The sequence below is a fragment of the Ornithorhynchus anatinus genome, chromosome 5 (assembly GCF_004115215.2).
Source record: "Ornithorhynchus anatinus isolate Pmale09 chromosome 5, mOrnAna1.pri.v4, whole genome shotgun sequence".
NCBI lineage: Eukaryota > Metazoa > Chordata > Mammalia > Monotremata > Ornithorhynchidae > Ornithorhynchus > Ornithorhynchus anatinus.
In genome coordinates, this window is record NC_041732.1 from 10,794,184 (window position 1) to 10,821,577 (window position 27,394).

General features: G+C 41.7%; 1 protein-coding gene and 1 non-coding gene across 3 annotated transcripts; one reads left to right on the top strand and one right to left on the bottom strand.

Moving 5' to 3' along the window:
- Nucleotides 1–297: 297 nt before the first annotated feature.
- Nucleotides 298–25,572, top strand: CHRNA5 (cholinergic receptor nicotinic alpha 5 subunit). Of its 2 annotated transcripts, none has more exons than XM_029065806.1 (6): nt 298–351; nt 16,550–16,701; nt 17,191–17,235; nt 17,990–18,099; nt 19,816–20,647; nt 24,927–25,572. In XM_029065806.1, exons 3-6 carry the CDS (start codon nt 17,209–17,211, stop codon nt 25,086–25,088), a joined length of 1,131 nt encoding a protein of 376 aa, XP_028921639.1. In that variant the 5' UTR covers nt 298–351; nt 16,550–16,701; nt 17,191–17,208; the 3' UTR covers nt 25,089–25,572. The 2 variants fall into 2 exon arrangements, with proteins under 2 accessions (XP_028921639.1, XP_028921637.2); XM_029065804.2 differs by lacking the exon at nt 298–351 and adding an exon at nt 12,094–12,220.
- On the bottom strand, nt 20,718–20,843 carry MIR1383 (microRNA mir-1383). The gene has a single exon (NR_034821.1). It is a non-coding gene; the product is annotated as a microRNA mir-1383 (primary transcript).
- Nucleotides 25,573–27,394: the final 1,822 nt, after the last annotated feature.

The window sequence follows — 27,394 nt, forward strand, 5'->3', positions numbered from 1 at the left end:
TCACCGGCCCGGCCCCGCCCCCTCGCCGGCCCGGCCCCGCCCCCTGGCCGCCCGCCTCCTATCAATCACCGTCCCGGCCCCGCCCCCCGTGTCGGCGGGGCGGGGCGGAGCGGGGAGCGGGGAGCGGGCGGGCGGGCGGGCGGTGGGTGTCGGGCGAGGCGGGCTGCGGCCGCTCGGTTCCCCTCCTCGGCTCGGGCTCCATGGCCCCACGCGCCTCCGCCCGCGCCTCCGCCCGCCGCCTCCCGCCGCTCCTCCTCCCGCCGCTGCTGCTGCTGCTGCTGCTGCTCCCGCCGCCGCCGCTCCCGGGGCCGCGGGGCCTGGCCGGAGCCGCCCCCAGCGCCGCTCCCACAGGTCAGGCCGCCCCCCCCCGTCCCCCCCCCCCTTTTCCGCCCCCCTTAGGGCCGCTCGCTCTCCCCTAAGCGCTGGGGACAGGACCCCGCGGCGGAAAATGCGGATAACCGTGCCCGCCCCCCACCGGGGAGGAGAAGCAGCGGGGCTCAGGGGCAAGAGCCCGGGCCGGGGAGTCCCAGGGCGTGGGTTCGAATCCCGCCTCCGCCCCTTGGCAGCTGGGGGAGCGGGGGCCCGGCACTTCGCTTCTCTGGGCCGCGGTCACCTCATCTGGAAAACGGGGATGAAGACGGAGAGCCTCCCCTGGGACCACCCGAGGACCCTGGATCTCCCCCAGCGCTTAGCACAGTGCTCCGCACAGAGCAAGCGCTTAGCAGATGCCAACATTATGAAGTCACTTGACTCCTCTGGGCCTCAGTTCCCTCATCTGGAAAATGGGGATGAAGACCGGGAGCCTCATATGAGACAGCCTGATGACCCTGGATCTCCCCCAGCGTTTAGCACAGTGCTCCGCACAGAGTAAGCGCTTAGCACATACCAACATTATAAAGTCACTTCCCTTCTCTGGGCCTCAGTTCCCTCATCTGGAAAATGGGGATGAAGACGGAGAGCCTCCCGTGGGACCACCCGATGACCCTGGATCCCCCCCCAGCGTTTAGCACAGTGCTTTGCACAGAGTAAGCGCTTAGCACATACCAACATTATGAAGTCACTTCACTTCTCTGGGCCTCAGTCCCCTCATCTGGAAGATGGGGATGAAAACTGGGAGCCTCCCGAGGGACCACCCGATGACCCTGGATCTCCCCCAGCGCTTAGCACAGTGCTCTGCACATAGTGAGCGCTTAACAAATACCAACATTATTATTATCCTTCTCTGCAAAACCTCCTACCCCACCCTTGCGGGGGCCTGAAATTGTTCCTGGGGCTAAAGCAGAGCTCTTCCTACCACGCGATTTATTTATTGTGAGTAGCTTTGCTGATACCTGAAGGTAGGTGATGATGATGATGATGGTCTCTGTTAAGCGCTTACTATGTGCCGAGCACTGTTCTAAGCGCTGCGGGGGAGACGAGGCCGTCGGGTGGCCCCACGTGGGGCTCACGGTTTTCATCCCCGTTTTACAGATGAGGAAACTGAGGCCCAGAGAAGTTAATCGGTTGGCCCGAGGTCACGCAGCAGACAAGGGGCAGAGCCGGGATTCGAACCCATGACCTCCGACTCCCAAGCCCGGGCTCTTTCCACTGAGCCAAGCATTTATAAAAATACATATTATACATATATAATATATATATATATACTATATATAATATAGGCACACACATGTATACTCATTCGTATGTGTGCATGCCTTTATCCTTTAAGTCCCAACCCTCTTTTCCAGTTGGGCTAGGGTGGATTTAGAAGGAGCAGGTGTATTTTAAAAACTGGAACTAAAAACCCTGAAAAGAATGGAGACCGAGCTTGGAGATTTACTAATAGCGGCAGTTGCGGGGAGGGTGGGGGACTTTTTTTTTTTTTTTGGCTAATTAGTATCACACTTTAATTGGTGTGGCATTTAATTGGACCTTGAAACTATTACTTAGAGATGTTTAATGTTAGTCTTTAGAATGAAGAGAAACGTTAGGGCTCAATTATGCACCGATAATGGTTTTTGTATTGCTCCTTTTAGGGGAGGAGGTGCTGATATCTAAGTGCTGTAATTTTGGATTCATTTATTTTAGACTGGTTCATTTATCCAGTGGATGGAGGCTTTCCACCCTCTCTTCTCTTGTGCTTTCTCGTTGCTCTTCTCTCTTCCACTTTTCTCTTCCTCCCTTTTCCATTCTCTCTCTGTCTTGAGAGTTTTTTTCCAAAGCTATGTCTGTTTGCAGGAACTCTTCATATAATAGCCATTCGTATCTTTTTCCCCTTTCTCGGGCATGAAGGTAAAACTTTGTCTTAAGTCTATTTATCATGCAGTTGCTCGGAGGAAGAAAATAGACTGGCTTGTTGACTAAGTAAAAGATCGTAAATGCTATTCCTACTCCGCTACTTGCATCTTATGAAACCCGGGCAAGTCATTTGATTTTGCCCTTGCCTCACCTTTCTCAGCCAAATGAGGATAGAGATATCAATTTATCTCATAGAGGTGCTGGGGAAAATAATAACCCAAAGGTATTTGCACAGTAGTTTACAAATATTAAGTTTTTTTTAAATATCATTAACCACTGTTGTGATTCTAATTGTTTAGCGTTTGCCAAGAAATGTCCTTAGGAAGAAAAACCTGACAACCTGAAAGCTCGATATTCCTATGGTTTCAAGTTTATCTGCTGTATGAATGTTTAAAATCAGGACATCTGTCTCCTTTGGATGAATTTTTAATAGTCCAAAAACGTTTTTTGGAATCTAGAGGATATTTCAAACCAGAAAAAGTTAGTTTATGCTTAATCTTTGGAAGTAAAGAGGTGGGAGGGTCAGGATTTAAGATAGGAACATCAATGGGAGACCATTGCCCCGTGTCGGGGGTAGAGTCGCCTTGGTTGGTTCTGGTCCCGGCTCGGATTGAGCTTTGGGATCGTCCTAAAACCAACCACGTCTGGTCGGAACTGGAAAGACGCTTAATCTTTGATCCCGAGTGGTTCCGCTACTCATAATCTAATAATCTCTGGGAATTGTGGAAGCAAAACATCCTCGTGTCACCCCGCAATCTGAACCCAGCCCCGATTGGGAGCCAGTGTCAGGGTACTGGAGGTGTTGGAGCGTGGTGGGTTTTGGGGGAGCTCAATTTAGCCTTCGGGTTCAGCACCACCAGCTGACCTTGTTAAGGCAAACAGGGCTTCAACAGAAATCCTTCTTTATCCAGTTCTGCTCTAGCCGGCAGATTTGGAGGCAAGCTTTAGAAATAAATAGCATCTTTCGGATCGTGGTGGGTTCTTTGAAACTTTTGAGGAAGGCCCAGTTATCTAGAATCTGCATACAAAAAACAAGTTTTCAGTAAGGATTTTGGAATTGCCCGGCTCCGACTTCGATATAGTAGTTGTGATTTACCCTCCGATTTCAGTTTCTGTTGAATAAACAGTGCCTGTCGTTCCAAAGTATTACCAGAAAGAGCCTATGCGTTTTACAGAAGCGGATGCATGCAAACCATGAAATTATAAAAATAAAATACTGAAGTATTATAAAAATAAAATACTGAAGTACGGTCCTGATTTTATACTCGGCTTTGAAGATTTCTTTTTCATCGGGCAACCTTCAATATAAAAAACTGAGGTGGACTAAAGAATTGCAGTTCTGATGTAAATGAAAACATTTATTTTGAAAACGGGGGCAGGGGAGTGGGCAGTGAGTCCTTGTCCCAAATCCAGACTGCAGTTTGAGCCCAGACTCTCATGGAAAAGGAGCATCACTGTACTAAATATATTTAGTGCTTTGGTTATTACTATCAAGTGCCGTCGAGTCGTTTCCGATTCATAGCGACTCTGCGGATGTATTTTCTCCAGAACGTCCCGTCCTCTGCCATAATCCGTAACCTTTCTAACGGTTCTTCCGTTAGCATTGTTAAGGTCTCTCTCTAGCTGCTGGTCTGCCTCTTCCAAGTTTTCCCTGGACTTTTCCTAGCATTGGTGTCTTCTCCAGAGAATTGGCTCTCCTGATTATGTATCCAAAATATGCTAATCCGAGTTGAGTCACTGGCCTTCCAAAGACCACTTGGGTTTAACTTGCTCCAAAATCCATTTGTTTGTCTTTCGGGCCGTCCGTGATGTTTGCCAAAAGCCTTCTCCAACACCCCGTTTCAAAAGAATCGATGCTTTCTCTATCCTGTCTTTTCACTGTCCAGCTTTCGGATCCGAACGTCGTCACTGGAAGCACCATACAACACCACAGAGAAGCCGCGTGGCTCAGTGGAAAGAGCCCGGGCTTGGGAGTCAGAGGTCATGGGTTCGAATCCCGGCTCTGCCACTTGTCAGTTGTGTGACTGTGGGCAAGTCACTTCACTTCTCTGTGCCTCAGCTACGTCATCTGTAAAATGGGGATTAACTGGGAGTCTCACGTGGGACAACCTGATTACCCTGTATCTACCCCAGCGCACAGTGCTCTGCACATAGTAAGCGCTTAACAAATACCAACATTTTATAGAATTGAAAATCTGTATTTTTGTGGCAGTTGTCAGATCAGCACGTTTCATGACCTTTTTTCCAGACTCTTCAGAGCGAGTCTGCCTAACGTTAATCTGTGGTGTATTTCTTGACTACTAGTTCCATTATTATTGATTATCGATCCCAGGAGAGAAAAATTGTCAACTATTTCAGTCTTCTCTCCATCCACTACAAATGTGTTTCAAACTTCCAGTTGTCATGATCTTTGTTTTCTTGACCTTCAGATGTAGGCTCATCTTTTTACTCTGTTCCTTCACTTCTAATAATAAGCCCTTTAAATCTTCTTCACTTTCTGCCAGTAGGATAGAAAGTGCTATGGTAGAAAATTGGAAGTCCACTCTGTTGGGACCACTCAGTGTGTGTGGTAAGGAGTTTTGCAGAATTTAGCAATGTGCCTAAAGGGGCTACTGACTTGAAGCCTGGGCAGAGCTGGTTTTGGGGTGGGTGACCAGTTGGGTCACCATCGGCTGCCTTACTGAACCCCGGACAAGGAGATCCATGTTACGGTGCAAAAGTTATCTTGGGTGTGCAGCGTATGTAATGAAATCGGAGCTGCCATTTTGCGCACCTTCAGCGATCTCACGTGATCTCAGAGCGCTTCTCCAAGAGGATCCCCGAACCTCCTACCTGCTTCCAAGCCTTTGAGGTCTCCTCCCAGGTCAGAATGAATCTGGCGCAGCTCCCAAACCGTGAAACTCGAGGCAGGAGCAGTGACAGAAGGAGGCTCGATTCCAAAAATGGAAAAAAAAAATGGACATAAAAACATCTGGTACTATAGCACAACCAGACAAGGGAAGCTATGGCCCTGATATCCCGCTGACGGTGGAAAGGTTCCCCCATGCGACATTCCCTGAATAGCTCATATCCAGGTGAGCAGGGGATCCGGGGCTGCCAGATGGATCTCAGAAGGGAAGAAAGGAACTGGCCGTTCGGGAGAAGCCATGAGAGTCTCACCTGCTGAGTGTCAGACTGGGAGTTGTGGATTTTGGATGTTTGAAGATTTTTAGACACTCTTAATAGTAAATTTCAACGGTATGAAGTACAAACCATTTAGACTGTAACCTAATCAGATTCTGAACTCGGATTTGCGGAAATGAGAATCACTAGTCTATTATGCTCATCAGTTATAATAGACAAAATTGTTGAAACTTCATTTTTTTGTGTTCTTCTTTAGCTCAGTTCATAATTATAACAATGTAAAAAGCCACTGGACTAATTTTGGAGAATTGTAAATAAGAAAATCCATGTTTTGCCATTGTCTTTTCCCAAGTGGTAGAGCTTTTTCTACCTGAAAAGGGTCCCTGTACTGTGTAGGAAAAAAAGCAGGGAGATGTGTGGCACTGAGACCAGACGAATCTAGAGTAGGAGTGCAGAGTGTTCCAAACGGCTGTTTGGTAGGACAGTTATCTCCTAAATGTTTGCTCCCTGGCTACTATCTTGACATTTGCTGAGTACTTTCTGAAGTTTCAGTGTAGAAAAATCAATCAGTCGTAATTATCGGGCGCTTACTTTGTGCAGACACCGTAGTAGATGCTTGGGAGAGCAGAAAATATTCGTTAAGGCTGCCCAAAGCATTGTTTGGGCCTTCAGTGAAATTATTACTTTAAATACGTTTGCAGCCCCAAGGATATTTACTATTTGATTGGTGAGAGTTTGATCTAAGACACGATTTCAATATGAAATCAAGTTTGACTGCCCTGCTGATGTGAAAAAGCAAAATGTCTCTTGAATTTTGGTTTGACAGAAGATTTCAGTATTATTCATGTTCAATAAATTGATGTGAAGTAGAAGACTGTACTAGGAAATCAGCTCTTAGTCCGGGAGTAGCTAAAAGATGATCAGATCGGATGCAGTCTTTGACCTACACAAGCCTAACGGTCTGAGGGCAAGAGAACAGATATTTTATCCCCATTTTACAGATGAGGGAACTGAAATATAAAGAAGTTTAAATAACTTGCTCAAGGTCACACACAACCCAAATTTCCAAATTCCCTGCCATTCATTTATTCATTCAATCATATTTAAGTGCTTACTCTGTGCAGAGTACTGTACTAAGCACTTGGAAGAGTACAATATAACAATAAACTGTGGCAATCCCTGCCCACAACATACTCAGTCTAGAAGGCGGGAGACATCCCGGCTCTGCCACTTGTCAGATGTGTGACTTTGGGTGAGTTACTTCACTTCTCTGTGCCTCAGTTCCCTCATCTGTAAAATGGGGTTAAGACTGTGAGCCCCACGTGGGACAACCTGTTTACCTTGTATCCCCTCCAGCACTTAGAAGAGTGCTTGGCACATAGTAAGTGCTGAACAAATACCATCATCATTATTATTATCAATACAAATAAACAGACGTGAGTAGAAATAAAATTCCTGTGCTGTTTGTATGAGGCTACACTGCTTTCCCCTACTGCCCGACTAGGTAAATTGGGTTTAAAACTGAGAGATGCTAAAGAGTCTGTCTAGATGACCCTTCCTCCTTTCTCAGTTCCTTCCCTATAATTGGCTGCCTTGTAGATGATTTTAGCCAGTGGTGTTGACATCCTGTGTATAACGACTTTCCTTTTGGGTGGGGTCCTAACGAGTGAGTTGTTTCTCTGTTCTAGAAACTTCTGGGCCTCCCCCCCCTTATCTATGTGGTAGAACTTGTCTGGTTTGGACGGTCACAGTTCTCTGAAGATAGGTTAGAGACCCAACTTCCTGGAATGGTCACAGTTCTTTAAAAATAGGTTAGAGACCCAACTTTCTGGGATGGTTTAGGTGCAGTCCAAGGCCTCCTTCATGGGGCTTTACCTGACTAAGCCCTCACTTCCGCTTCTCCCCCTCCTTTCCGCATCACCCTTTCAATTGGATTTGCTCCCTTTATCAACCTCCCCCTCAGCCCCACATCACTTACGTACATATCCGCTATTTATATTAATGTCCGTCTCCCCCTCTAAACCGTAAGCTCACCGTGGGCAGGGAACAAGTCCGCCGACTCTTGTTATATTGTACTCTCTCGAGCGCTTAATACAGAGGTCTGCACAGAGTAAGCGCTCAATACGTCCGATTGCCGTCGGAGATGAATTAGATGACTGGTGGGGATGACTCGTAAGGCCCATAATTGTATGGTTTTTGTACATTCTCACTTGAAGAACTTTAATGACCGCTCCTCAGAATGGCCTCAAGAGCGGGGCAGAGCCTGAGGAGGCCATTACTGAGCCACATCCCACTGCAGGTAATGTTGGCCAGACGGCAACGGGGCAGGCTGTGCTACTTCTGTGCCTCGCCGGGAATTAAGAATTGGCAGGCCAGTGGAGATTTGGGGGGAAGAGTTCCAGAAGAGGGACCCATAGCAACCACTGCCATGGTTTCCTTTTGGAGCCGACATCCTCACTGGTTTCCTCTGACGAAGGCATCCCTTCCCCGGGGGCCGAAACAGAAGAGCCAGGGACAATTTAACAGCTCGCTCTCCCTCCTCCCTCCCACCGTCCTCTAGTCCTACTCATGTTCTTCAGCCATGTTGAAGATTTTTATTTGTATTCCCAAATAAATTGGATTTTGAATTCCTCAGAAGAAAGGTGCTATGTCAGTTCTAGGCGTCGATAGAATTATTTTGCATACACCTTTTTCCCGTGCTTAGTACTGGGCCTGGCACTTAGTTAAGTGCTTAACAAACAACATAATTGTTCTTCTTAGTTGGAAATCCTTCATCCACACGGGAGTATTTAATTGGTAGGTAATAAACTAGAGGCTTTATGGAATACATAGGATTTGCAGAGGGAATTTGGAGGGGATGGGAAATAAAGGATGGGAAAATTTCTTATAGACACACACGACAGCTTCAAAGAATTAAGCAACTTAAAAATTTGAGTATTGAAAGCATATACTTAAATGAAGGGTATACTGTTTAATTTTAGTGTAAAACGGTCTCTCCTGGCCCGCAAGGAAACTATTGATTGGAACTAAATTTAACCCAGCTTAAGGTTATAAACAGCTGTGTGTTCTAGCAGGTTGACAGGGAAAGATGTTAAATTAAGTTTGCTAAAGACTATTTCAGTTGCGGAGAAACTTTTTATTCTAAAATGCCAGAACAAAAATCAATATTAAGTGTGATAAAAATCTTCAAATCTGAAAACTACTGCATTTTATTTGCAGCTCATAATAGCTTTTAATAAATGCACTTGTGGTCCCATTGGAATTAAGCTTATAAAAGAAGTACATGTATTTTATTCTACTTATAAAATGCTCACTCTACCGAGCTAATGTTTTATTTAAAACCTCACGGTGTTGATTTTTGAGTAAATAGAATATTAATATGCCTAGGGCATATAAGATTTGAAACATACTTGTAAAATGTTGTTACATTTGCGTCTCTGATTTAATGAAAATGTCATCCACTATTTTTTAAGATAATCCATTTTCCTGAAACCATTTCTCAATTACTGGTACAGTGTAAGTTAGTAAAGGCTCTTATTTTTATTAAAACCAATTTTAAAGCTCATTAGTTAATATTAAAATAATTTTCTGCATCTGGATGAATGAGACATTTTTTTGAATGTACAGTAAGTACATCATGGTGGATTTTTAAGGGTTTAATTTTTAGTAACCTGAGAATGAAATTCATATGTTCTCTAAGTATTTTCTCTGAAAGGCTTATACAGTCAAATCTTTGCTAAATACCCCCCAGAATATTGGTGCAATATTTTGAACGGAGAACCAGTTGAAGTCTGTTAAGCTGCAGTTTCTTTGTTTTTTTCCCCTTATACTTTGTGTTGAATATTTTACCTTTCAATTTTTTTTTAGAATACGGTAGTTGTCCTGCTGTCCTTTCATATTTATAGTCTTCTAAGACAGCTTCTCTTTGAAGTCATTTGTTTTTCTCTCTTTTGCTAGTTTTACATGGCTCACTAGAAAGTTATCTATATTGGGTTTGGATCTCCCAGATTTATTTTGAAGTGGGCAATGAGTTACACTCCGTACGGCTGCATTAAGTCACTGACAGTCCATCAATTAATGGTGTTTTTTGAGCTGTTACTATGGACAGAATAATGTACTAAGCGCTTGGGTGAGTACAATGCAACAGAGCTTACAGTCCACAAAGAGCATATAGGCTAGAGGCGGAGGAAGACGTTAATAGAAATAATTTATAGATATGTACGTAGATGCCGAGGATGGGGTGAATACCAAATGCCCAAAGGGTGAAGATCTGAGTGCAGAGATGATGCAGAAGGGAGAAGGAGTTGGGGGAAGTAGGGCTTAACTGGGGAAGGCCTCTTGGAAGACATATGACCTTAATAAGGCTTTGAAAGTAGAGAGAGTAGTGGTCTTGCATATAGGGAGGGGAAGCATCTTCCAGGCCAGAGGGAGTTTGAGGGAAAAGGGTTGGATGAGGAATAGGCGAGACTGAGGCACAGTGAGCAAGGCGGTGCTAGAAGACCAAAGTGTATTCCTGGGCTGTAGTAGGAGATCAGTGAGGTAAGTTGTTTTCTGTGCCTCAGTTCCCTCATCTGTCAAATGGGAATTAAGACTGTGAACCCCACCTGGGACTATCTGGTAGCCTTAGAGAAGCAGCGTGGCTCAGGGGAAAGAGCATGGGCTTTGGAGTCAGAGGTCATGGGTTCGAATCCCAGCTCTGCCACTTGTCAGCTGTGTGACTGTGGGCAAGTCACTTAACTTCTCTGCGCCTCAGTTACCTCATCTATAAAATGGGGATTAAGACTGTGAGCCCCATGTGGGACAACCTGATTCCTTTATGTCTACCCCAGCGCTTAGAACAGTGCTCTGCACATAGTAAGCGCTTAACAAATACCAACATTATTATTATTATTGTTATTGTGTCTCCCCCAGTGCTGAGAACAGTGCTTGACACATAATAAGCATTTAACAAATCCTGTTATTATTATTATGTATTTAGGAAAAAAAATTATAGCCCTTTGGTTTTGATAATATTAGAGTCTGCTTATTTGCCAATTTTGCACATCCAAAGCATTCTTTTTTGAGGAAAGCAAGATTTGGAAAAGTTATCCGACATCCCCGGGTGATCATGAAAGTTCTGGATTAGACAGAGACAGTGTGAATATTCCTGGAGTGTTCCCATGAACAGTCGTTCAAACATGCCTCAAGACTTTTTCAGGCCTAGCATGGCACATTTTAGAAGACTTGGATGCTAAAATAGAGTTCACTAGGATGCACTACTTGGTTAAGAGTGGAAAAGCTGTCCTAGGTTCTGCATCTAAGAATGACCAATTAATCCTATAAACATGTAAGAAACCTCAAAGTCAGGTGTGCTTAGGTAAGACCAGCCTTGGATGTTTCCAAATTGAGGTCACTTAATCAGACATACTAGAGAAGCAGCTGGTAGAGAGCTCAAAATGCCAACGGTCATCGAGGAAGAAGGGGTAAGATTAGGGTTATTGGGATGGAAGAGGAAAGGAACAGGGGCTAAGGTGACTTTTAGATTGTAGGCTGGAAGCTCATCCTCTAAATTGTAAGCTTGCTATTGGCAGGGAAATAAAAATAATAGGCGCTTACTGTATGTCAGCACTGTTCTAAGCGCTGGGGTAGATACAAGGTCATCAGGTTGGAAAGAGTCCCTGCCCCACAGGGGGCTCAGAGTCTTCATACCCATTTTACATTTATTCAGTCATATTTATTGAGCGCTTTTTGTTTGCAAAACACTGAGTTAAGCGCTTACAGATGAAGTCACTGAGACACAGAGAAGTGAAGTGACTTGCCCAAAGTCACACAGCAGAAAAGTGGCGGGGCCAGAATTAGAACCCAGGTCCTTCTGACTCCCAGGCCCATGCTCATATCCATTAGGCCTGCTGCCTCTCCAAGTATTTTCCAACTCTGTAGTGTTTTATTCATTGTCAGTCAGTCGTATTTACTGTGTGCAGAGCACTGTACTAAGCACTTGGGAGAGTAGAATTCCACAATAAACAGACACAGTCTCTGCCCATAATGAGCTTACAGTCTAGAGGATTGTGGTATTTAAGTGCTTACTATGTGCCAGGAACTTTACTAAGCGCCGGGGTGGGTACAACTAAATCAGATTGGACACGGTCCCTGTCCCACCTGGGGCTCACAGTCTCAGTCCTCAGATTACAGATGAGGTAACTGAGGCCCAGAGAGGTGAAAGGACTTGCCCAAGGTCACACAGCAGACAAGTGGCGGAGCTGGGATTAGAACCCATAACCTTCTGATTCCCAGCCTCGTACTCTATCCGCTATGCAATGCTGCTTCTCTCCCAAGCACTGAGTACAGTGCTCTGCACAGGGTAAGGACTCAATAAATACCATTGATTGATTCTAGGCATTTGATAGCACCCAAAACAACATCTTTTTTGAAGTTTACCACAGGTATGTTTTGAAATGGGACTGCACTAGAGTATAAAATCAAGCTTAAAGGATTTTTCAGTCCCCAGAAGAGAACTTTTAGTTTTGAGGTCTCTTTCTGCTGTCTGATTTTCAGGGCTATCATCCATACTTTACCCTATGACTCTACCAGTGTAAGGTGAACTATGGTTTAGAATTTAATTGTTACTTATTCTGTCTTGTCATTCGATGACAGAGAGAACCCGAAGATGACCATGTTGATAAAAATCAAGCCTGGAGACAGATTCTAAGATACGGTGGTAATTTCTCCATGTGGGTAGGGAGTGTGTCAACTCTACTGTATTTTCTCTCTCTCTCGCACCTAATACAGTGTTTAGCACCCAGTAAGCACGCAACAGATATTATCATTGGATATGTTGTTGGTATGTACATATCGTTATATTCTGCCATTTCCCCTATCTGTACTTTATTTTAATGCCTGTCTTCACATCTAATTTCTAAAGCTCCTTGTGGGAAGAGACTGTGTCTACCAACTCTAATGTATTGTATTCTGTACTTAGCACACAGTAAGCACTTAAGAAAAGCCACAATTATTATTATTATTATTACTAAGAGTGAGGAAAAAAAACTGATGATAGTATGGGAAGAAAGGGGGAAAGGATGGCAAATGAGATCGAGAGGGGAAAAGTTAAAGAGGAACCTGGGAGGTTGAGGAGATGTGAGAAACTAATTTTTTCAAAAACAAAATGTTCAAACCTTAGTGATTTTTTTTTAAGAATATGTAGGAATATGTTATTGAAGAATGATGAGGAAAAATGGCTCATAGTAAGCACTCAATAATATTTTTAATTGGTTGATTAACTTAAGTAAGCCTTATTCATATTCATCTTTCATTTTCCATTCACCAAATAAATGGAAGTTATCTTCAGTAACCATAGTGACCAAGAGGGGATCAAAAGGATTTTAATTGCCTCACTATAAAAAAAACCAGAAAAAACAAGCAAAGTTGAAGATTAGGAGAAATGGGTTTTAGTAGGTTACTTGAAAACTGAAGCTTGTATAGAGAGCAGCGGTTCAGTTAGTGGGATTTAGGAAATTGTGGAAATCTCTTGTCCTGAGTTCAAATCTTCTCACTTCAGTTTACTTGAAGGCCTTGCCTTTGATTTTCAAGATTTTCCGAGATAGGACTTACACTCCTTTTCACTTTTATTTTGTATCTTCTATTAACATTTTTAATGTTTGACAATTGAATGTTTTTAATCACTGTCCAATTGTGTCTTGGAGGCTCTATTCTGATCCCTAAAGATCCGAATCGCCAGCCATAAGAAGAGGAAAGCAATAAGACGCAGAATAAGAGCAAAATGCATTCTAATCTTAGGAAAGTTCTTGAATCCCTCCAGCCACTGGTGGGCCGATCAGAAAATTGCAGTATATTTAACTTGTGACCTTGGCATCTTTGCATTATGCATAATCAGCTGTTGTGAATCTTCCCATGCATATATAGTGAGCTAAAAATGTATTTAGAAAGGGGAAAATTTCAAGAGCCAGCTCTTAAGATCTGTTATCTCAATATCATTCAGCTGTGCTTACTTTTTTCTAATTCCACAGTGTGCCCGTAACTGTTTAATGTTCAATGCTGTTGATGAAGTAAGCAGTGAATTAAAATGCGACTTCATTAACACTTTTTTCCTCTATCTTAAAATCAAATGCAATATGCAAATTTAATTTTCGCAAAATCTTCTTTTAAAAACTGTAGGAACTTTAGAGATGTTTAAGAAATCCCGTTTTTAGTTGAAATTTTAAGGGTTATGCATCTTTTTTTAGTAATGCTTAAGGAAGTACCAAAAAATATATAATTGTAAAATCAGCTTTAAACCGGAAAAAAAAAATTGCAGCGTCGGGTGTGTCTGCCAACTTTGCCTAGCACTGTATGTCCAGACAGAGACTGTGTCTACCAATTCTGTTGTTCTGTCCCGATCGCTGAGTACGGTGCTCTGCACACAGTAAGTGCTTAATAAATACCATTGGTTAATTTGTGCCGGACATTTCTTTAAACTTTCATTCAATATTACTATTTTTATAATACTGGTTAAGCGCTTACTATGTGCCAACTACAGTACTAAGCACTGGAGTAGATCCAAGGTCCCTATCTCACATGGGGCCCACATTCTGAGGAAGAACAAATATCTAATTTCCATTTTTCATATGAGGAAACTGAGGCCCAAAGAAGTTAAATGACTTGTCTAAGGTCACATAGCAGGCAAATGGTAGAGCTGGGATTAAAACCCAGGTTCTTAGTCTCTCTGAACTCTTTCCCCTAGGCCAGGCTGCTTCTCGTGGCCTCGTGTACTGTGCCCATCACCTTTTATAATAATTACGGTATTTGTTAAGCGCTTACTATGTGCCAAGCACTGTTCTAAGCACTGGGGTAGATGCAAGGTAATCAGACTGTCCCACGTGAGGCTCACTGTCTTCATCCCCATTTTACAGATGAGGTAACTGAGACAACGAGAAGTTAAGTGACTTGTCCAAAGTCACACAGCGGACAAGTGAAGCAACACGGCCTAGCGGAAAGAACATGGGCCTGGGAGTCAGAAGATCTGGTTCTAATTTCAGCTCTGCCACTTGTAACCTGTTCTGTGATCTGGGGAGCTTCTCTGTGCCTCAGTTCCCTCATCTGCAAAATGGCTATTTTTTAATGGTATTTGTTAAGCACTTACTATGTTCTAGACACTATACTGAGCACTGAGTTAGATACAAACTAATTAAGTTGGAAACAGTCTGTGTCCCATGTGTCCCCGTACTACAGACGAGGGAACTGAGGCCAGGCGAAGTGAAGTGACTTGCCCAAGGTCACAGCAGACAAGTCGCGGAGTCGGGATTAGAACCCAAGGTATTCTGACTCCATGCCTGTGCTCTATCCAATAGACCACACTTGCTTCTAAAGGATTTAATGCCTGTTCTCTTTCCTGCTGGGACTGGGATCTCCGTGTGGGACCTGATTATCTTGAGTCTACCCAAGCTCTTACTACAGTGCTTGGCTTGCAGTAAGCGCTTAACAGAAGCCATATTAATTGTTATTAAGGGTGAGAAAAAAAGAGAACTGATGATGGTGTGGGAGAAAGGCTAGCAAAGGAGATGGAGAAGGAAAAAGTTCAGAAGCAACCTGGGAAGTTCAGGAGTGTGAGAAACAAAATTTCTGCAAAATTTTCACATCTCAGTGATTTTTTTAAAATGTATATTTAGGTGGTCCCAGAAAGAACGATGAGGAAAAAATGATTCACAAAAAGAAATTTCCTAAGGAACCTCTTTGGCAGAATTTTTGATTCATTAAGAGATTTAAGAAGGTCAGAAGGTTAAAGGTGTTGAGAGGTCATTGAAATAGATATCGATCTTGTCATCTCCTTTCTCTATCTGATTTTCAGTACTTCAGGTAGATAGAGGACCTTTCAAATGATGAAAGATAGAAATCAAAATACTTTGCCGAACTAAATAGAGGGAAAAGTTCAAAAGTGTTATTTTAACTTCTGACTCTAAAACCACTCTTTGGTGAGAACAGAGATATTCCAATATCAAACTGAGACCAAATACCTCCAGTCCTCTGATGTTCTGAGAAATAAGATCATTAAGGGAAGAATGACCTTAAATTGTAAAGCATTTCATAGATTAAATTAGAGGCCTTCCCAGACTGAGCTTCCCCTTTTCCCTCTGCTCCCTCTCTGTTCCCGCTTCACCTCCCCTCAGCTAAGCCCCCTTTCCCTCTGCTCCTCCCCCCTCCTTTCCCCTCCCCTCAGCACTGTGCTCATTTGTAGATATTTTTATTACCGTATTTATTTTGTCAATGAAGTGTACATCCCCTTGATTCAATTTATTGTGATTATGTTGTCTTGTTTTTGTCTGTCTCCCCTGATGAGATTGTAAGCCTATCATTCGGTAGGGATTGTCTCTATCTGCTGCCAAATTGTACATTCCAAGCGCTTAGTACAGTGCTGTGCACATAGTAAGCCCTCAATAAATACTATTGAAAGAATGAATGAATTAAATTGGAATTATCTGACAGTCATGAAACATTCTGGAAAGTTTCCTCATGTATTCCATTCCTCTTCCTCGTGGCCATCTGGTCACCTTTTCTCCCTGTCTTGTCCCCTCATCCCATTTCTAGGTCTCTCCCCGCTCCTCCGGATTCTCCTCCGTCTTTCTTCAGGCTTTTCTGGCCCTTCCTAGTTCCTTCCCGTATAATCTCCTGGATTTTTTCTTTTTTCCTCTCCTTGCCACTCCTGTTCCTCTGCCACCATGGTGGTGCCTGCTTACCGTAACCTTTAAAGCATTCAATCACCTGGCCCCCTCCTAGTTTACCTCACTGAATTCCTATTACCACCCTGCCATTTGATCATATCGAATTTTAAACCTCTCAACATTTTTCAATTTTTTTAAAAAAATTACAATCTGGTAGAATCGAACTAATTTAGGAAAATACTTTTGCTGTACTATGCTTTCCCAAACAGATAATCTAATTCAAGTTGTACTAAAGCACTATAAGTGAAATGTACGGTATTATTCCTCATTTATAGCATAGGTTCTTCTGTCAATTGTAATGTTTTTTAAATGGCAGCAATAATCTAAAACAGTATAATTTTAGCACTTTTCTAAGCAATCCTTTGATGAATTAATGCTGTACACTTCTTGAATATAGGTTATGCAGAATGGGATAAAATGCTAGGTACTAATTTCTTTATGTTTGTTTAATGCAGGGATATCGGAGCCGTCCTTTATTGCGAAAAGTGAAGATAATTTATTTAAGGACTTATTTCAAGACTACCAAAGATGGGTTCGTCCTGTGGAGCGCCTGAATGACAAAATAAAAATAAAGTTTGGCCTTGCAATCTCCCAATTAGTGGATGTGGTATGTGGTGTATATTTTTACTGATATGTGGTAGTATTTATTAAGTGCTTACTTTGTGCAGATCACTGTGGTAAGTGCTGGGAGGGAACACACAGGTGGTCTAAACCGCTCACAGGGATTCACACTATTTAAACTTTTGAATGAGAAAATCTAAGGGAAAAATCAAGGATATCAAAAGGGAGAGAATCAGAAAATATTAGATGTCAGGGGCCTGAAGAGATAATCAAGTCCACCCGCCCAACTTCAGGCAAGAGTGACATCTAAACCATTTCAGAAAGATGAGCATCTTTAGGAGTAGAGGTATTTTCACAGCTTCTCTCAGTAACCCATTTACTACTAGAATTCCCCAAAACTTTTAAAAAATTCTTACCCCCCGCAGATTACTGGAGACAAGAATAGTAGAGGGGAAATGTATTTGCCCAAAAATATGAAAGTGCTATTGGAAAGGTAAAATTTGTTGAGTAAATCTGCCTTATTTTTATTTTACAGGATGAAAAAAATCAGTTAATGACAACAAATGTCTGGTTGAAACAGGTATGTAGAAGATTCAGCGTCACAGGAAGGCATAGGCTCCTGGCTCCTTTCCCTGATCCAATAAAAGGCCATGTGGTTAGCCGTTTCTGACCTTCTTCCTCCCTATTGGTAGTTGGTATTTTGCGGATCGTTGTTCCTCTGGTGGTAATAGTAGGAATGTAGTAAGTTGTAATTCTCCTTCCAGCTATTTATGTTCTCTTAATGCTTTGCTATGGCATAGTTTCCTTCCCAATTTACCCAACTTGTTTGGGGTTGTTCTTTTGTTTCCTCACTACCTTTATTCCCTGCGATGCCCTACAACTTTATCATTTGGCTATAAGAAGAAGTAGGCCCTTGGCAGGGACTGGTGAGCAAGGGGTTCACACACTAGGAAATTATAGGGTTGTCATCCCTTTTATCAATCTAAGAAATTTCACAGTCATAAAAACAGATTTAATACACTTGGAGCTCATTTTACCCTCCTCTGAGGAAGCAATTTGGGAGGGAAAAGAGTAGGCCTTTATTACCCTGTGATGGAATGAGCAGAGACGGGTGGCAATTATTTCATGAGGAAAGGGAATGCCTTCCCCCTTCCCTGTCGTGAATAGGGTGGGTAAAAGAGGCTTTTTAACTCTCTGTACTTAGAAGGGCACATATCCTGTGTCTCTTGTCTGAAGTTGGACATTAAGAGCCCATTGTCACTGAAATAAATTCCTTGTCCATTTTGTAGATATTGAGATTTTCCTTATGATGTGTGGTGTTCTTTATTTTTAAGGAATGGATAGATGTAAAATTAAGATGGAACCCTGATGACTATGCTGGAATAAAAGCTATTCGTGTCCCTTCAGACTCTATTTGGATTCCAGACATTGTATTGTATGATAAGTAAGAGTGATATTTTTAACATATTTGTGTATCCAAAGTAGAACAGAAAGCTAATAGTGATGCTTAATGTATACTTTTTTCTTGCTTTTCTTCTTTAGTAGAGCTTAAAAATTTCAATAATTTTTCAGCTGGATCAAAAAGCCATCCATCTATATTAATAAGTTCTGAAACCTTCTTCTTTCATTGTTATCATTGGATTTAAAATGGGCTGTTCAGTTTACTTTGCATCTGAGACATTCTCTAGCACCTAGAAGCTTACATACCAAATATTTATAAATGATATATTCATTTACCTAACATCGCATACCCTTTTATTTCTATACGTTTATATTTTTGGTTTTTTCTCATTCTATCTTTTTTTTTTGTCTATTGGTGTTTTTTTTTGGTAGATGTGATGTGGACATTATAGAAGAATGATGTTTTTGAGAGAAATGTTTGGAGGTATCCTTAGGATATCAACATTGGGTTGACGTCATATAGAAAGTGGATTCCGATTAGAGTTGTGGATAAGGGGATAGTAGTGGCCAGATGGGTGAAGCCATCCTGAAGTTTCGAATGAGAGCAGATTAAAAGGATCAAGAGAAGTTTACTTAGTGTAGTGAGGAGAAAGAGAAATCCCCAGGACTGCCTTTAGGCATTTGGTCATCCAAAGATGGGGAAAAATTCATCCCATCACCCCATTCCTGTTGCTCATGGAATCACTGTATTATGTTGTATGCTTGTCCATACAATGTAACAATGATATATCAAAGTTCTCCCAAATTCTTGAGCCCCTGAATCCCTGTTTTTATTTCCCAGCTGTTAAATTGTCTTCCCAGGTCCCTGTTTGGGCAAGTCACTTAACTTCTCTGTGCCTCAGTTACCTCATCTGTAAAATGGGGAATAAGACTGTGAGCCCCATGTGGGACAACCTACTTCCCCTGTGTCTACCCCAGCGCTTAGAACAGTGCTCGGCACATAGTAAGCGCTTAACAAATACCAACATTATTATTATTATTATAGTTGTCACTTCCAACTCGGATAGAGGGCACTTTCAGATTTTTCACTATGGCCGCCCTCCCTTGTTGGGAGTCACTGCGTGGGCTGCCTTGCTGACTGTTTGAAGCTGGCCCTGGAAGTCCCACCGTGAAATGAATTCCCCAGTGAGGTTTGCCTTACTTCCGAATTGGTTCCCAATCATTTGAGTTTCTGGCTAAGTCCAGGCCAGCTCCAGGAATATGGATCCAGTGATGTGGATGAGCTTTCATTATACCTGGGCTGGAGGCTTTGCTACACTGGGATTAAGTGACTTTCTTGGGCTACTCCTAGGCTGCTTTGAATTTGTCCCTGTAAATTTCAGTCAGTGCAAGGAATTCATACTTAAATTACATCTACCTCTCTGGAGAAACATAAGTTCAGGGCCCCTGCAGCAAACTAAGTTCCTGCATTGGAGAAAGAGATCCACTTGAATGCTTACAGAAAGCTAGAGGAAGCTGATCAGTTAAGTGTTGATGTCCCTTAAATATATGGCTCAATTTTTCAGAATTTAGATCGAATGGCAATTAATGCAATTAATTTAATTAGCATTTTAATAGATTTATTGTACACTCCCCAGCGCTTCGTACAGTGTTCTGCACACAGCGCTCAGTAAATACCATTGATCAATTGGTACCTTCTTAGATTTAAGATAAATATTCGGTCCCCCTCCGTAATTAATTTTTTGTCTGTGTTTTTCAGCGCTGATGGCCGATTTGAAGGGGCTAGTACAAAAACGGTCGTGAGATACGATGGCACCGTGGCTTGGACTTCACCAGCGAACTATAAAAGTTCCTGCACCATCGATGTCACATTTTTTCCATTTGATCTCCAAAACTGTTCCATGAAATTTGGCTCTTGGACTTATGATGGATCACAGGTTGATATCATTTTGGAAGACTATGAGGTAGACAAGAGAGATTTCTTTGATAATGGAGAATGGGAAATAGTAAGTGCCACCGGAAGCAAGTGGAACAGAACTGATGGAGGTTGCTGGTATCCGTACGTTACGTATTCGTTTGTAATTAAACGTTTACCTCTCTTTTATACACTCTTTCTCATTATACCCTGCATCGGACTCTCCTTTTTAACTGTTCTCGTCTTCTATCTCCCTTCAAATGAAGGTGAAAAGATTTGTCTCTGCACTTCAGTGCTTGTATCTTTGACCGTCTTCCTTCTGGTCATTGAAGAGATAATACCGTCATCTTCTAAAGTGATACCGCTTATTGGGGAGTACTTAGTGTTCACCATGATTTTTGTGACGCTCTCAATTATGGTAACCGTCTTTGCTATCAATATCCACCATCGCTCCTCCTCAACACATAATGCTATGGCACCTTGGGTCCGCAAGATATTTCTTCATAAGCTTCCGAAACTACTTTGCATGAGAAGTCACGTAGATCGGTACTTTACTCAGAAAGAGGAAACCGAGGATGCCGGTGGGTCGAAATCCTCTAGGAATACCTTGGAAGCAGCTCTTGATTCTATTCGATATATTACCAGGCACGTCGTGAAGGAGAATGACGTCCGTGAGGTCTGTGATGGTTATACTGTATTTGATTTCAAACTGATGTAGAGGGTCACACTTGGGTTTAAATTTTTGGTTCTACATGAAGGCCTGCGTTTCTTTCCGGGGGGAAGGGGACCAAGGAAAAACCAGTGAGCCAGGACTTATGGCTTCTGATACCCTCCCCATTATGAAAAAAGGCTCCATTGTGCCTTAGTGAGAATAGGGTGTAATATATATGTATGAAATGGGATGGTGTTTGACCTTTACCTGTGGAATTTACCAAAGTATTGGAAAATTAACAAGTCAGTTTCTTTCAAGTCTATGTACAGTTGTATTGCATCATCATCTGATGAAATGCTAGGCTGGTTCACTCATATTGCAAGAACACATATTTGAATAGCTTCACAACTAACAGAAAATTCCAAAGTAATTAGTTCTCACTGGTTTTGCCTAGTTCCATAAATTGTACTTGTTTGGAGAAGAGCCATTCTTAATTTTAAATTTCATTTCTTTTAGTTGCTTTTCACTTTTTAACTTTATAAAAAGTTGGTTCTGAACATGATTTGGAATGTTGCATTACATATGGGCTACTTTTGTCTAGCACATAATGAGTTAATACATATATTTTTATGCTTCTGGTAATTTTTTTTTAGGTTTTAGGGTTCAAAGGGATTATTGTATTATCAACCCGACTAGACCCAAAAGTTTTATAATCCTGGAAGGATCTCCTTAAGGAAATTTCTAAGAATTTATTAAGACTATGTGGATGCCTTTTCACATATGAGAATTAATTTCAAACCTGGGCAATATTTTCAATTAATTGAGCAAAATGTTATGTGAAACTGAGGCTGCTTTGGAACAAGTGTGTGTGTGTCTGTGTGTTTTCAGAGCATTTAATTTCAATCCTATGACTTTTTTTCCCAATTAACTGTTTGGAATTAGAATGATGAATATATTAGAAAGTGACTCTATGCATGCTAGGAAAGTTAATGTTTGAGCTTTAAAATGTAAAAAAAATCTTAAATGTCCTGGTCCAAGAATATGTATATCTCAATTCATCTAAATTGCAGTAATATTTCTATATCCATAAATAGGTATTTGATTAGCCGCCTTAAATTTGACTAAGCTTAGTTTTAAAACATCCAGTAAGGCCTGAGAAGAGGGATAAAGATTCAGCCCAAGGACCTTAGGGAAAGGAAGGAGGGATTAAATATAAAACTAAAATTAGAGTGGCTTGCTTGCCTTTTAAGCTATAATGATCAGATAACTTTATGGAGTGCCTCAAATAATGTTTCTGATTTATAAAAGGTTTTTCTAGATGTCTTAATATTGTTGAATAGAGATTTCAGATGCCGTGTGGGATTTTTTTTTTTCATAAATCCTGTGTGTTCTTGAGTTGGAATCACTGGAAGACTTTTATCTGGGGACAGTGATCATTACATCATCCAGAGATAAACTAGTAGGGCCTGAAACTACATTTGGTGACTCTTGAGAATAAAACTATGCTTACTAATTTATGGTGTGGTCTGTTGGTTTGGGCTTATTGAATTTGGATGAAAATCTTCCCAATGAAATAACCAGAATAAAGATAAGAATAAATCCAGAATAACCTGGGTTCAATTTCCAACTCTGCCATGCATCTGCTGTGTGACCTTGGGCAAGTCACTTAACTTCTCTTTGCCTCAGCTACCTATAAAATGAGGATTCAATTCTAATTTCTCCTTACATAGACTGTGAGTTCCATGTGGGACAGGAACAGGGTCCAACCTGATTGACTTGAATCTACCCCAGCGCTTAACACAGTCCTTGGCACATAGTAAGTGCTTAACGAATGTCATAAGAATAACAAAGAAATTAGATAAAATATTTTCTCCATATTAATCTTTTAGGAATTTAGATCGCTAAATACCCTTGCTGTGAATTCATCAGCAGAATTTAGCTTTCTAAATTAATAAAAGGTGTTCATCAGGCTAAAATCACTAGAGACTTGTCAAAGGCTAAAATATGTATTGTACTGGCAGTTAGAGTCAGTAGTAGCGTATTAACGGGGATAAGAGGCTAGAATGGACGAGAGTGATATGAAGCAGGGGTAAAAAAGAAAAAAAAGTGCTTCTACGGCATAATTTGTATGAATGATTTTTTTCCAATTATAACAACTTCCACTGTGAATCGTACCATTACTCTACAGATATTTTTATCTAGATTATTCTGCAGCATGTTGAATATTATATTTCATTTTAATGCACAATAGGGGCTCAGTGCCACTGAGTCTTTTCCTCACATGAGCAGGGAGCAAAATCAATCATATTTATCGAGCACTTACTATGTACAGAGCACTGTACTAAGTGCTTGGGAGAGTATAATATAACGTAGTTGGTGGACACGTTCCCTTCCCACAATGCGTTTACAGTCTAGAGGGGGAGACAGACATTAATACAAAAATAAATTGTGGATTCCTACCTAAGTGCTGTGGGGCTAAGGGAGGGGTGAAAAAAGGGAGCAAATCCAAGTGCCAGGGTGTTGCAGAAGGGAGTGGGAGAAGATGAAATGTGAGTTTAGTCAGGGGAGGACTTTTAGAGGAGATGTGCCTTCAGTATGGTTTTGAAGGTGGGGAAAATCACTGTGTGTCAGATACAAAGAAGGAGAGCGATCCCGGCCAGAGGCAGGACGTGGGTGAGAGGTCGTCGCTGAGATAAGTGAGATCGAATGTAGCGAGTAGGTTAGCAAAATGTATACTAAGTCTCTGGTGTGCTTAAGAGGTAAGATGTAAAACGAGGTAAGACTTTGTCAGTACCTGGTAGGGTGGCCAAAAGCCCAATATGCTATGGCTAGTCCAGTTTTCCTATGGCTTGCCCCGTCTGGCTCTGATACAGAACTAGACCTTTTCTGCCCAGTTTTTTTAAAAAATTTTTTGTTTTGCTTCCCCCAACACTCAGCCTCTCTGTGCCAAGACTCCTGCCACCGAATTCCACAGCTCAGATGCAATGCCAGACTTCACATGACTGGGAAGGCATTCCTAGGGGACAGAACATTGGCCTGGGAGTCAGAGGATGAGGGGTTCTAATCTCGGCTCTGACATTTGTCTGCTGCGTGACCTTAGGCAGGTCACATAACTTGTCTGTGCCTCAGTTCCCTCATCGGTAACATGGGGATGAAGACCGTGAGCCCTATGTGGGACGGGGACTGTGTCCAACCAAATTATCTTGTATCTGCCCCAGCACTTAGAAAAGTGCCTGGCACCTAGTAAAAGCTTAACAAATATCATTATTATTTTTATTATTAATGTAAAGCAGGAGATTCAGTGCCCATCCCCAGAGAAATGTGAGGGATTGTGGGAAATCTGTGTTATTCTAGAAAACAGCACCTGTGACACCATCATGTTATGCTATTTAGACAGTGAAGTGCATGTGATTTAACCTGCATCTCCTGCTTAGGATCATTCTAGTGCCTATGTGTACCAGTAAGGATAAAATCCTACCTTCACCATTGCGTATTAAATAAAACACGATGCCCTCACGTATTCATTTCCATTGAAGTGAAAAAGTATAAGACTTTCATTTAAACAACACAAATAATATCAGTAATGGTATGGATTTGAAAAAAATCTCCAAATTACTTAACTTACCAGAGACAGACATCAAAACAAGTCAACAGGCATACATCCCTTCCAAATGTTCAGTCGTCACCTTAAGTTCCCATGTTTAGATGTCGCTCCATTTTAAAGGGAAGCAACTTGGACCTTAGTATTGGCTGGGGAGCTTAAGGTTACCACCATATTTTCACAGAGAGAGGGCAACAATGGACAGTAGCCAAGGTTACGGGTGATGGAGTTAATTAATTATGATATTTGTTAAGCGCTTACGATGTGCCAGGCACTGTACCTAAAGGCTGAGGTGGATACAAGCAAATCAGGATGGGCACAGTCCCTGTTCTACAGGGGACTGACAGTCTCGATCCCCATTTTGCAGGGGAGGTTACTGAAGGACAGAGAAGTGAAGTGACTTGCCCAAGGTCACACAGCCAATGGCAGAGCCAGTTTTAGAACCCATGACCTTCTGACTCGCAGGCACGTGCTCTATCCACTACACCATGCTGCCTCTCTTATCAACTCACCCATAGAAACCATGCTTCCCCAAGAGCTTAGTACAGTGCTCTATACACAGTAAGCGCTTAATAAATATGATTGAATGAAAGAATGAATTTTAGGCTATGTGAAATGGTGAACAGAATTGATTCTGAAGGTAGACTTTAGTAGAATAAGAATGTATTCAATACGTTTAGCAATTCTTTTTTTTTTTTTCAGGTTGTTGAAGATTGGAAATTCATAGCCCAGGTGCTTGATCGGATGTTTTTATGGATTTTTCTTCTGGTTTCAATAATCGGATCACTTGGTCTTTTTATTCCTGTCATTTATAAATGGGCAAACATAATTGTGCCACTTCATATTGGGAATGCAAATAAGTGACGGTTTCCGGAAGACCCAATCTTTCATGAACTTGGTGGTCAGAAGGAATCTTCCGTAATGCAAAACTGTGAAAATATAGGTATAGTAAATCATGCTAAACTTTTAAGCTTGATATTTTCTTGTCTGCTGTAGATACTAGCCTCGTAATTAAAATCAACATCTTTCTTAATAGTCCTATAGAAGGTTATCTCTTTGCACGAATAGGGCACCAAACAGTATTATTTGAAGAATTAAGATATGAGATGCCAAGTGTTTAGCAAATTGTAATTTGAACCAGTAATTTACTGAGTATTCATCACTTGCATCCTAATTGTCCATTTATAATTGTAAGCCTATTTGGTTTTTTTAAAAGAACGACTCTTCTTTAAAATGAGCCAGCAAATGCCACTTTTTCTTTAAAGAAATGGATTTTTCAACAGTGTATTAAATCATTTTGATGCATTTGGTAACTGGATGCGCATTAAAAAAAATTGGGTTGCTTTTATCCTTGTCTTCATTTGGAAAACAGTGTTAAATTTGTCTATAGTGTCACTGGGCTGAAAATCTTGTCTGATTGTGGAAGCTGAACAGTCCAAAGCGCATCAAATCCCAACATGGATGACCAACCTGAAAATTTGGCTGTAGTTCCCCCGAGTGGATACAGGCAGTTGGACTTGATGATCTCATAAAGTTCTTTCCAGCTCTGTTAACACCTATGAAGGAACCCTCTAGATTGTCATTTTTATTTGCTGAAAAAGGGTGTACTGGCATACTGGTTTTACTCTGTAAAAATGAAGACATTTTAAATACGGGGAAATAGGAAACTTGCAAGTTCCCCCCCCCCCCACTTTAAATGCTCAGCCTGCTGTTCACAGTCAATCAACCAGGGTATTTATTGAGCACCTCGTCTGTGCAGTGCACTGTACTAAGCATTTGGGATAGTAGAGTAGAATTAGTGGACATGATCCCTGCCCTCAAAGTTCTTACAATCTAGCAGGGGAACTTTATTTTCATAGCTACACTTGTAAATCAAATAAATGCTGCACTGTGAAAGAGGTTAACCTGGAAGGAACACACATTTAAATTCCCTTTTCCACATTGTTAGGAAAATACATCCATATGAAATTAGCTTGCACTGAAGACATCAGCATGCTACTAGCTTGGTCTGACTCATCCTGCATCATTATTATATCTTTATGACAGACATCAAAACAAGTCAACAGGCATCAATATAAATAGACTTATAGATATGTACATGTATACATAAGTGCTGCGCCGGGGCCGGGGAGAGCAAAGGGAGCGAGTGGAGGTGACAGGGAAGGGAGGGGGAGCTTATCAAATGGAGGTTATCAAATGGATTCAGTCCCTGTCCCACACTGGGCTTACAATCTATCTTAAAATTGATTTCTTGAGATTTGTTAAAAGGGATTTATGGTTTTCAAATTTTATTATTTCATGGGAAAATAATGGTTCATAGTTAAGGGAAGGAGACAAAAATGTTCATTTTCCATCATTAGTAATATCTTCATCAGCAAAATGGCAAGCTCAGGAAATTAAGAAACACGGCTGCTCGTTTCTTGTCGTCACAGTTTTCCTTACCACTAAGAAATAGAATATTTTTAAGGACAAAATAAACTCAACTAGACTTGACTCCTATCTGGCAATCCTCATCCTTGACCTACCCTTTTCCAGAAGGCTAGTGTAACGATTATGCTACTTTATAAAGGGTTTGAAGTCTTTGAAAGATACTTTACAATTATTATCATAAGTGCTACTGCTGTAGGAATGTCGAGGGCTATTGCTCCCATGTTTTCTATTGTGGGGTCACATAAAAGGTTTTTCCCTCCCCACATCTTTTGAACTTGACTCCCAACCTCGTTCATCCTACCAGGTCTTTGAGAAGACCTGATGGAGACCTGAGAAGAATCGGACGCACTTTTTCTCCTCCAGACCTTATTTTATCACCACCCATGATGCCCCTAATGATGATTTTTTCATTAGGCATCATTACTCCAATCAGCTGAAATTTTTGCTATCTATACTTTTAACCCAGAACAGTCCCTTGAATATTTTAATTGTTTTCATCTATATCAAGCTGTATTTGATAAGCTTTAACTCTGCAGAAGTCCATCGGGTTTTATGAAGCGGCATGGCGTAGTGGATAGAGCACAGGCCTGGGAATGAGTAGGCCAAGGGTTCTAATCCCGGCTCCGCCCCTTGTCTGTTGTGTGACGTTGGGCAAATCACTTCTCTGTGCCTCGGTTACCTCATCTGTAAAATGGGGATTGAGATTGTGAGCCCCACATGGGATAGGGACTGTAGCCCCA

Bases quoted from the DNA above. Each gene is read 5' to 3' on its own strand.
- CHRNA5 (XM_029065804.2), top strand. From the start codon at position 12,109: ATGTGGGTAGGGAGTGTGTCAACTCTACTGTATTTTCTCTCTCTCTCG. The intron at 16,702-17,190 runs GTATGTGGTGTA...TTTATTTTACAG, and splicing joins TCTCCCAATTAGTGGATGTG to GATGAAAAAAATCAGTTAAT. The intron at 17,236-17,989 runs GTATGTAGAAGA...TTTATTTTTAAG, and splicing joins CAAATGTCTGGTTGAAACAG to GAATGGATAGATGTAAAATT.